The sequence below is a fragment of the Podarcis melisellensis genome, assembly GCF_964234715.1.
Source record: "Podarcis melisellensis genome assembly, chromosome: 2".
NCBI lineage: Eukaryota > Metazoa > Chordata > Lepidosauria > Squamata > Lacertidae > Podarcis > Podarcis melisellensis.
This window is the reverse complement of record NC_138529.1, coordinates 29,141,138-29,152,346: the sequence shown is the minus strand read 5'-3', so window position 1 is coordinate 29,152,346 and position 11,209 is coordinate 29,141,138. Positions and strand designations below refer to the sequence as shown.

At 46.8% G+C, this 11,209-nt stretch overlaps 1 protein-coding gene across 1 annotated transcript; it reads left to right on the top strand.

The window, feature by feature from the left end:
* The first annotated feature begins 2,261 nt into the window (after positions 1-2,261).
* On the top strand, positions 2,262-10,910 carry ENPP7 (ectonucleotide pyrophosphatase/phosphodiesterase 7). The gene is made up of 5 exons (XM_081899710.1): positions 2,262-2,540; positions 3,525-3,670; positions 5,202-5,822; positions 8,130-8,355; positions 10,206-10,910. Exons 1-5 carry the CDS (start codon positions 2,300-2,302, stop codon positions 10,802-10,804), a joined length of 1,833 nt encoding a protein of 610 aa, XP_081755836.1. The 5' UTR covers positions 2,262-2,299; the 3' UTR covers positions 10,805-10,910.
* The last annotated feature ends 299 nt before the right edge of the window (positions 10,911-11,209 follow it).

The window sequence follows — 11,209 nt, the reverse complement described above, 5'->3', positions numbered from 1 at the left end:
TTGCACAGCTGTGCGGTGCCAAGTCTCTTCCCTCCTCTTTGCCTTGTCACTCCAAGTGTTTGCCCACTCTTTCTCCAGCAGCTCCCCTTCCACCAACAGCTGTGGGTAATGTGCTCCTTGGAAGCTGGATCTGCTGCCCCTCTGGATCCTGCCGCCTGAAGCAGCCACCTCACCTTGCCTGATGGGTGGACAGACCCTGTTGAACAGCCTGTTCAACCCAGTAAAGGGGTGGTGCAAGCAGGACACCATTGCTTACAGGATACCAGTAAAGGGTGTGTTACTCCCAGCTACCAGGAGGCATTGAGGAGGAGCAGATGGGCTCTGCTGATGTGGCCACATTGCACTCAGCTGCCTTGTCCTTCCACCTCTCAGTGACCAGCAGCATGAGGACACCAAGTGACTATCCTTGCCTGTGCCATTCTGCCATGCACTATTGATTTAACCTTTGGAACCCCCAGGTTTCCAGGAACACAGTTTGAGAAATGCTGACTTATGCTGTGCTATCAATAAACATCAAAGTCAGTAAGTTGCCAGCCCTGGTTGGAGCCCCACTCTCCCTGAAGGAGCTGGTGTTCCTCGATCCAGCTCTATCATTGGAAGTGCAATTGGGAGAACAACAGGAGGAGGTGAAGGAGAGACAAGGGTTGGGAGGGAGGGACATGGACAAACACTATTACACGTGCTCCAAACTTGGTTGCAGCTGGGATTAAGGGAGCAGACCCAAAACAACAGAGGTGGTCTGGAAAGGTAAAAAGTGGGGGGTGGGGGGGAGATCACTGATCAACATACATGTGCAAGGGAGGAGCTCTATGTGCTGGGGGCAGCAAGGGAGAATTTACAGAAGGGCAGGAAGGAAGAGAGGGACACTGCAACATGCATGTTCAGATCGGCATATATGTTCATGGAAGGAGCTCTGTACACCAGAGGGCAGCAGAAGAGAAATGCGTGGTATATTATCTATTTCATTTAGTTATGCCTGCTCGCATTTTAGATTGCCCCATTTTGATGAATTTTAATACTTTCCTTTTTAATTAGCTTTTCCTCTTTCCTCCCACCCTGTATGAACAGCTTTGGAGAGGCATTGGGGAATGAATGATTGAGATTGAAAAGATGCAGCTTGTCAATGATTGCTGGCAGCTGTTTTTGTCACAGGCCTATGGCACTGCTGCTTCTCTGGCCTCTTCTCTTAAGGAATTACCACTTACCGTATTTTGGAACAGGGCTGCTCTACCATGCAACCTAGGGCATGTGTCTAATTTCTGAAGGTTCCCCCTCCAGTTAGGGTTGGGGGTCCTTTCATGGCCCAAGATCTGCACCAATGAGCAAGGAGTGATAATACTTAGATCTGTGTCAATAAAAACTTCACGCTGCTGATTTCTGCATATCCAAACTCTTTTAAAGTGATAAAAACAAGACACGATGATGATGATCGTCTAGCCAGTTTACATGTCTAGCTCCAAAACATTTGTTAACACATGACATATCTGTTGGGATTCTTTGCAAACCTTCCATCCATGCCTTCTTGAAAGGAGGGAAATCTTTGGCTAGACTGTTCTTGAATGTGGAAGGTAAATGGTGTTTCCGTGCACTCTGGTTTCCATCATGGTGTTCTCCCTTGGTGGCGGCTGCAGCTATAAGTTGGTTCACGGTTAGGGGTGTGGCTCCACTTCGTTATTTGTATAGCTCCAGAGGCCTCCAGGTCCCAGAGCTTTCTTGAGGTGCTCTCAGTCGCCATGGGATAATGATCTGGAGGAGGAGGCTCTATGCGGCCTCTTCGCTTGCTGTTTTGGATGCCCTGGGCTCCCCCTTTGATTGTGTTGGTGGTGGTGAAGGTGGCACAGGGACCAGCCAGGCAGCTGGTTGGTGCTGGCGGTCCCTAGGAGTTTGACACTGCCATGGCGCTCACCATCTTGCCTTGCCAGAAGTCCTCCTCCACAGCTGACTCTAGTGTTATTTCCATTCCCCATCCAGCCACACCAATTTGCAGGTCTTCCAGGACTGATAGCAAGACCTATTACAGTGCTGAGAGTCGAGTGGGGGAGGAGAGAAATAAAGCCTGAACTATCATCAAATTCCGCACGTTCAACGCACACATGTATCCATGCACACGCACAAAACAACATTAAGCTGACTGTGCATTAAGCTGACAAACAGTTTGAGCCCCAGCAGGAACTTGTTCCCAAGCCAAGTGTGGAAAGGTGGATCAGATAGAGCTGTGAACTTGAGACCCTGCCATGCATATATAATCCGTGCCTTTCCCATGTTTACTCTCTCCCTGCTCTCTCTCCTTCCTGGAAAGATGTTTGCTTCCTTGGGCTTGGTGGCTACCCTCCTTGCACTCGGAACTTGTGCCCCTTTGCAAAGGGCAAGCAACCGCAGCAAGCTCCTTTTGGTTTCCTTCGATGGTTTTCGGTGGAATTATGACCAGGATGTGGACACCCCCAATTTGGATGCCATGGCTTATGATGGGGTGAAGGCCCGCTACATCACACCTCCCTTTGTCACCCAGACGAGCCCTTGCCACTTCACTCTGCTTACAGGTGAGTGCCCGGTCACTTGGGAGAGATGAGGACAGGACAGTGGGGCCCTAGGAAGCAGAAGTGGCAGCTCTTTAAGGACAGGAGCCGTAATGCTAAAGGCTCAGTTTGGGTGCATTTTAATAAACCTCTTGGACATGCATTACTCTTAGCACTGCCCCACCTGAGACCTGGCCCCAAGTTGTTTAAGGCTAAAAATGTGAAGGGCAAAACCTGTGATATGGGCTGATAAGATCTGAAGTCCAAAACAGCATCACCTTTCCTAGACTCCTTGCTGTGCTGGATTCTCAAGAGCCAGGTCAACCATCAGTGACACACTGGCATGTGGATCCAAGGGTGGAAACTAAGCCACATCCATGGGAATTATTTGGCATCAGTTTCTGTGATGCTGGAACAGGCATAGGTGAGATAGCAGTTGGCCCATAGCAGAGGGCAAAGGAGAGACATAGGCAGGGGAAACAGAGCAAAATGAGCCTGAGAAGAAGGGGACATAGCAATTTCATGCTGGCAACAATCGACTGGAAGAATATCTAGAATTGAGGCTGATCTGCCCCAAGAAGGTTCTGCACCAGTCTCCTGCCAATTACAAGACAGGGAGTCCATCAGAGTCTGCAAAGTTCAAGGGCTAACTTGGGAAGATCCTACCATTTGCAAAGACTTGACTGGTCTGCAGCTGAGGGCTCTGAATGTTTGGGTCTCCAGCTGTCTTCAGTAATGGAAGTTGCTGGAAACCACAGGAGGTGGGAGTGCTCTGGTGCTCAAATCCTGCTTGCAGAAGCATCTAGTTGCCAGACAGGATGCTGGACTAGGTGGGTCATTGGCCTGATCCGGCAGGCTCTTCTTAATGTTCTTATGGAAGGGACTCTGACACAGTGGCCCCTGGGGATGAGTTCCCAGTCCAGCAAGTACGGCAAATGGAGATGCACCCACCCACTCCTACTAGCAGACAGCTTGTAACTAATGCCAAGTTCGACTCTCCCCTGGCAGGAAAGTACATTGAGAACCATGGTGTGGTTCACAACATGTGGTACAACGTCAGCACCGGACAGAAGCTTCCTTATTACAACACACAGGGGAAGTCTGAGTGGTGGGATAATGGCAGCCTCCCTATCTGGATCACAGCACAAAGGCAGGTAAGCCATAAACCCACAACACTTCTAGGGAACAAAATGGGGGCCCTCTTCTGGAACTTGCCACTGAAAGAAACAGACAGACAGACAGACAGACAGACAGACAGACAGACAGACAGACAAGCTCCACATTCTCATGAAGTTAGTTTTGCATCTACCTCTGCATCATTTTCATCAAGCCCATCCCTGGTCTTGCTAACTAAAGCATCCAGGCACATACCATCTTCACAGACATTGGTAATATCACAGGTTTTTCTTAAGGAGGGATGGGGGGAAGCTGGTGCCCTCCAGGCTTTGTTCTCAGTGGCCAGGCTGACTGGGGCTGTTGGGAGAGGGAGCCCAGCAACATCATCCCAATTCCCATCACCCCTGACCATTGGTCCTGCTAGCTAGGGATGACGGGGATTGTACTCCAAAAAACAGCTGGAGACCCAAGTTTGGGAAACACTGAGAAGGGTCACAGGTTCCCCCAACCCTGTCCTAAAACTACTATCTTAAAATTAATTGGAGAATCAGCCCGTTGAAGAAGTTTTTAGGAATTCATTCCCACGGCCAGAAGACTTGGAGAAAGGTTGTCAAAGATGTTTCTGTTGAAGGGCCTTCCCTCAAGGGGTAGAAACACTGGGCCCTTTGTTGAAGGGCCTCCCCCCAAGGAGCTGGATATCAGATGAGCCCCCATCATGTAGCAGGATGGCAAAGTGATGGATGTCAGGAACTGGCCTCTCTGTGATTATGGCTACCAAAGCACACATCACGATGACAGAGGCCACACATACGGCAAGAAATCTCGGGAGAACTGCTGTATATCTTTGTGCTCGGTGCCCAGAGACACAATATGACATATGGATGCCTTCCTTTGAATCATCTCCCGGTGGAAGCCAAGCCACCATGTGTTGGGGCAGGATCTATGGGCCTCTCCAAAAAGGTGCACTCTGGACTTGATGGTTTCATAGGGCGGTCTCTTCTTTAGATGGTGATGCCTATTACTTCACCTACTTCAAAATCTGGCCAGCCAGCCCAGCTGAATTTGAGGGTCTTCCTGTTCATTTCCCTGATGGGGACTGGACTGCCCTGATCCTAGAGCAACACTTTCCTTCTGCTGCATGCAGACATACACACACCCACGGACCACCCCAGTAAAGGACCCAAACTGACATTGCATGCAGTTATGAGTTTCTTTCCACATATGGTTTTATTTAATGAATGAATGAATAATAAATATTTGTTTCTGCTTTGCTTAGCAGACAAACAGATGCATGGGGGGAAAGGAAGAGCTTGACAGAGGCACTTAAGCCTCATCCACTTGCATCACTGGATGCTCTGGCAAGCCCTGAGCTGCCCAGCTTTGTGCTGGCTTTTGAGGGTTCGCCCTATACTACTGGCAATGCGTTTCCAAGGCTTTCTCTGCAATCTTGAGGGCTAAAGATTTAGGATGCCCAATTGTGCACCCAAGGCCAGAGAACCTGTGTTTGCATCATATGCAGCTCGGATCAATTATTGTGCCAGTTTCTAGGTCTGTGATTTTTCATCCTAGGGGTTGAAGACAGCCTCCCTCTTCTTCCCTGGGGGAAATGCCACCTATCATGGAGAGCAGGTGATGGTGAAGAGGGTGGAGAAACTCTTTCACAAGTACAACAACGAGACTGAGTGGAGGCAGAACATTGACATAGTCATGAAGTGGTTCCTCGAGGACAACCTTGACTTTGTCGCCCTTTACTTTGGTGAGCCCGACTCCACTGGACACAAATATGGCCCAGAATCCCAGGAGAGGAAAGACATGGTCAGCCAGGTGGACCGGACGGTGGGTTACTTGAGGCAGCGCCTTGAGGAGACAGGCCTGAGCTCAAACCTCAACATGATCATCACATCTGACCACGGCATGGAAACGGTGATAAAAACAGATGAAATTCACCTTCAGAAAGTGCAGAACTTCTCTTTCCAGGACATTAAGTTTGAGCTGGTAGACTATGGGCCACATGGTCTACTGGAACCAAAGCCAGGGAAACTAGAACAAGTTTATGAAGCCCTGAAAAATGCTCACCCCAAGCTCCATGTCTACAAGAAGGAGGAATTCCCCCGGAGGTTTCGTTATGCCAACAACACACGGATCACACCTCTTGTGCTGTACGGTGACCCCGGCTACGTGATCCACGGGGTATATATGGTCTTATCCACTGTACTTACAGCTTATCTCTTTCCTTATTCTGTCTTCTGTTTTGTGCATGAGAAACAGATGGGAAGTCTACTTAGGAGGGCAGGGGGAAGCACAGACAGCAATGTTTCGGTGCCTGAATTGGAGTCCAAATAGCACCTTCCCACACTGGCAGACTTTGGGCTTTCAGATTTCAGTGGCAACCTGTGTGACGCTAAAATTCGGCATCCCCACTCCCCACAACCCCATTCTACATCATTGTTGCAGCACCCTCTGCAGCATAAGTGCAGGCAAACCAGTCACGTTCCCCTAAATCCACCACTGCAAGGGCCAACACTTGAAAAAGTCTTGTTTGACAGCAATCCCTGTCTTCTTTTATCTCCTTGATGGTGCTGCCTAAAGCAGTCACTTCACCCTGCTGCCTAGCAAAGCCAGTCCTAGTAGCAGATGCTGTCCCTTTGTGCATTCTGGCAAAACAGTTCTCTGTTTCTGTCTGCTTGTAATCCTTGCTTTCCATTCCCACCGAACAAGCATGGATGCATCCTGTCCACCTAGTGATATGTGGTGGTGGAGTCACCAGAACTGACCTTCCTTGGCCTCACTTTTCTCATGCTGTCTTTCCTTCTGAAGAAAGACAAGAGTAGGAAGAGGGCTGCCACTTCTATGGCTGCCACCTAAGGCTGCCTTTGAACTGAGCTCTGCTCTTGTAATTTATATGTTCCCATCTCCTGTCGTAAGCTCCCCAAATCTATTCTGTTGACGAAGGAATCTGAAAGAAAGGGCTAGTTTTGAAATCCTGGTTCTTGTGGGAAACTTTGAATCGGGAATATGGATCCAGTTGAGCAATATGAGAGCCTTTGCAACATAACATAGGCTAGCAGTTAATTATGGTGATATCCCGTCAATATTTATGCCCCCTGTTTTGTTCTGGTGGAGGTATTGATGTAAATATGACAGGTTGACTGTTTCACGTGGCATTTACACGGAACCAGATGGGTTCAATCCATTTTTTAAAATTGGGTTTATATTAGAAATTTTGCTTAAACCAGATTTTTTAACAATTTAGTTATAGTAAATGTTTAACATGTTTGTATTCACACACACACACGCCTTAACTTCAATCATCTCTCAAACAGATCAAGTTAAAGTACATTTTATGTTATATTTATTACAGTGGACTTCCTAGTGGACTCAGGAACTAGCAACTTATCACAAGTGTTAGAATCGAGGAGAGGCTATGAAGGGATCTACACTCATGGTTTATAACATTAAGAAAGGGTTAAGGAAATAATTTCAAAAATGTAAGCAACATGTTATGTGTTGCTTAGAACATTAACAATGCATTATTAAAATGTGATACCAGAAGGCGCTGCAGAGCAACCATGAACCAGTAGTAAGGGAAACTGCGGAGGTAATGAACATTTTTTAGCAGTATGCCCTGAGACGTTTTAGAAGGATATAGCTAATATCGTTCTAAAAACATTAAAAAGGTCAATGTAGATCCAACCTATTTTGAATATCAGAGTTCATATGGATGACCTCATGCTTTTATTTTATGTCATCCTGATTTTTGCAGTTGTTACATTATGGATACTTAGGACTCTACTAAGGAAGTGTCGCATTGAGAGAGCTTCCTCTCTCATTCAGAGAAACAATTTTGCCCCGTAATTAGCAGCTTTTGCTTATGGACACTTACAGCCCATTCCCATGCATACATACACACTCAGAAGCAAGTGTCACTTTGTGCAGTGGGTGCACTTCCCATAAGCTTGCAAAGAACTGCAGCCTCGCAGCACAATCTCATGCATGTTTAGCCAGGAGTAAGCCCTGGCTGTGTTCCATCAGGATTCTTCCTTAGAGGTTATGATTGCAGACTCACTCTTCAAACAAGACCTTGCTTAGTATCCTTACAGGTGTATAGAGACAAACAGAAATCTGTCTCTTATCTGCCATGTACATGGACTGCACAGCCAGAGGTTGTGCTCTTAGGTTGTATAGAGGCACTCTTAATTGCAAAGCAATACATTGGGTTATAGCAACCAGGTAGTATGCATGTTTGTTCAAGAAATATAAAGCTCTCAGTTTTGAAGTTCATTTCTCAATTACTGCGAAGCTAGCTTAGAGGACACAAGGCACATTTCAAATAGCTCGCTTTTGTACTACCCACTGTGCCTAATGGTAGGGCTGGCCCTGATATACAGCACAACAGATGAAAAATGTGCTGTTTCATTGCTTTGTTACCGCATAGGAAAGCTGGGGAAGTACCGTGGCAAAACATGCAGTAGGTTATGCCCTGTCCTTCCTTTTCAGAGAATCAAAGTGCAATTTAATAAAGGTGAACATGGATTTGACAATGAGGTTATGAACATGAAGACTATATTCCGAGCTGTGGGACCAGCCTTTAAGAAAGGTCTGGAGGTGGATCCTTTTGAAAGTGTGAATATTTATGCCCTGCTTTGCGAACTCCTGGAGATTACACCTGAGCCACATGACGGATCCTTAAGTGTCACACAGAACATGCTGGCCAAAAATGCAGGTATGATTTTGCTCCTTAGGAAACTTTCAGTAGAACTGCAACCAAAGCATTCAAGGGTGCAACCAACAAATGGGTCAATTAACTGATTAAATCCAAACTGGTAAATTCTGATGAATAAGGTCAGCGCTGTAGAATTTCAGTGACATCCATAGAAAGTCCCTTATATCAGACTTTTCCAATCTGGTGCCCCTGCAGATGTTTCGAAATACAACTCCCATAATTCCTGAACATTGGCCGTGCCGGCTGGGGCTGATGGAAGCTGGGAGTTCAAAGCATCGGGGGGGGGGGAGGGTGTTACTAGCATGGCTAAGGATGCCTTACCTGAACCATCAAACCCCAGATATTGTGCTGTTTTATAGACCAGAATTGACTCCTAGGGTGGTACCCACTGTTAGTCCTATATTGATTTCAATGGATGTGTTCTAGCTAAGGAGCTGTAATCATCATCATCCTTTATCATAGGGGTGGGGGGGATCTGCAGCCCTCCAGATATGGGGCTTTGATTCTCACTGGCCCCAGGCAGCATGGCCAATTGCTAAAAATGATGCAATTTGTAGCCGAACAACCTCTGGTGGACCACACTTGCTTCAGGCACCAAAGGACTTCTGTGCATTATAATGACATTTGACATGGAGAAATGTAAAAAAAAGGGGGGGTCCAATACAGAACACATTTACCTTTCCTACATACTGAGCTGAAAAGTTGCCCAAAATGAACATTTTCCCCTCTAAACCACACAGGCTAGTCTACTCTGCAGCCAGTGAGTTGAGATCAGGTTACCTGAGCATTCAACAGCATTCAGTACTAGCTACTATGAAGAGGGGTGTAGAAAAGCAGAAGGAAATTAGCTCTACAGCAGGCACACCAAGCAGTAGCCTATTTTAACTAATAACTATTAACAAGGTAATCTGCAAATGAGTGCCATCCTCCCCAAACTCAATGACGCTGCTTCTTTCACAGCTCACTCCAATAAGCCTCATGTTGTAATTGAACACAGAAGTTAAAACAAAAAACTCCTTCTATGGTTTGATAGCTGCTGGGGGATTTACCAGTCATAGGGCTCTCTGCTATTTCTGGGGCAGGCTCTCCTCCCAGTTGCATTTTACTAAAGCTCAGATAGGTCATGCAACTTGGAATAAACAACCAGACATCTCTCATTGGAGAGTAGCTGTGATCTGTCAGATGGCCTATAGAGAGAGTGGTTGGACCCCCCCCCCCCACTTTCAGGAAGGTGGTAGAGCAGATTTGGAGGTCACCCATGAGGCAAAACAGAGAGGATGAAAAGAGCTTGTTAGCAAGGGATTGATTAAATGGTCCCATGGATAACATCCCCAAGGACATGAGGTTTCAATCAAAGGTAAGCTTTGCTGGCAATGGGCAGAAGACCCCATAAAATGTGAACTCTTAAGTTTGTCTTAGCATACTGGCATGGTATTAGTTTTGAAAGTAATGACCATGGTTTCCATCTATGAGAATAACCCTCAGGCTTGCACGCTGCTCTCTTCATCTCTTCCCTGTGTCCCTGGGACATTTGAACTTATGGAACTGTGGCTTGTTTCAGCTACGGCTTCAGAACATAGCCAGGATCTGAAGCCACGGTTTGTTCCTGGCTCTCTTACTGATGTCCTTTCTCCATGTTGCATGTCCATTAAATGCACAGAGGTGCTTTCACACAGTGCAATCCTAAGAAGGGCTACTTCGGAAGTAAAACCTACTGAGTTCAAGGGGACTTGCTCCCTGCCCTCCAGCCCACATGATGGTTAAAACACTTAGGTCTCTCTCTGTGCCCTTACCATCACCATGAACACTCTCCTGGATTTTTTTCCTGATCTCTGTGCTTCTATCTACAGGCACCTCTTTGGAATGTGAGTATTGCAAGGGAACAAACAACTGCACGGGTCTGAAGCGGCCTTGTCCCAGTGGCCAAGATGCCTGTTCCATCTCTCTGCTCGAAGTCCCCAGTTCAAAAGACAAAAAAATAAGCAAGAGCTGTGTATCCTCCGAGACCTGCAAATTGGGATTGATCGAGGTGACTCATGGCAAAGGGAATTTCACGCGGGAAAGCATCACCTGTTGCAAGGAGATTGGCTGCACACCGGCCACTCCTACGTTTCCACCACAGAGCACCAAGCCCAATGGAAAGTCTTGCCCGGGGTGCTTTTCTCCCACAGGAAAGTGTACCGCAGAAGTGGTGGGTTGTACTGGCTCAGACACTTACTGCGTTAGTTTTGTAACATCGACAGACGAGAATGTCATAAACTACAACATGAAGGGCTGCATAAGTGAATCTTCCTGTGGCCTGTTAAAAACACACAAAGAGGGTGTTTTTGGTAACGACGGTCCTATAAAAAATGTGACATGTGCCCAAGCAAACGATACTTCTACTTCTCTCTCTCCCTCATTTGGATTCCTCCTCCTGGCTCTCCTCCTGATTACGCTTCTCTTGTAACAAGCCGCTTGCAGCATCTCAACACCACTTGTTTTGCGTTTCAAAAGGAATTTGCCTTCTTTTTCATTTTTTCACTGAGTGAAATAAATAAAAAGTTTTAAAGGAATGAGTTTCAAGTCATTGTCTGGTTCTGCTGATCCACTGAACAGAGGTGAAATAATTATTTCTCCGAATTCAGCATGGGGGGGGGAGCATTTCAAGCAGCCTTGCTCTGCTTGAAGTAAGTGATAATTTAATAAATGCAATGTTTTGCTGAGAGAAAATTAATACAGTGGTAGCTCAGGCTACATACACTTCAGGTTACAGACTCCGCTAACCCAGAAAATAGTACCTCGGGTTAAGAACTTTGCTTCAGGATGAGAACAGAAATCGTGCTCCGGCGGTGCAGCGGCAGCAGGAGGCCCC

What these genes read in the sequence shown, in the direction of transcription:
- ENPP7 (XM_081899710.1), top strand. Translation starts at nt 2,300, where the DNA reads ATGTTTGCTTCCTTGGGCTTGGTGGCTACCCTCCTTGCACTCGGAACT. An exon ending in GGATCACAGCACAAAGGCAG is followed by an intron (nt 3,671 to 5,201) that starts GTAAGCCATAAA and finishes TTTTCATCCTAG; the next exon opens with GGGTTGAAGACAGCCTCCCT. An exon ending in CATGCTGGCCAAAAATGCAG is followed by an intron (nt 8,356 to 10,205) that starts GTATGATTTTGC and finishes TTCTATCTACAG; the next exon opens with GCACCTCTTTGGAATGTGAG.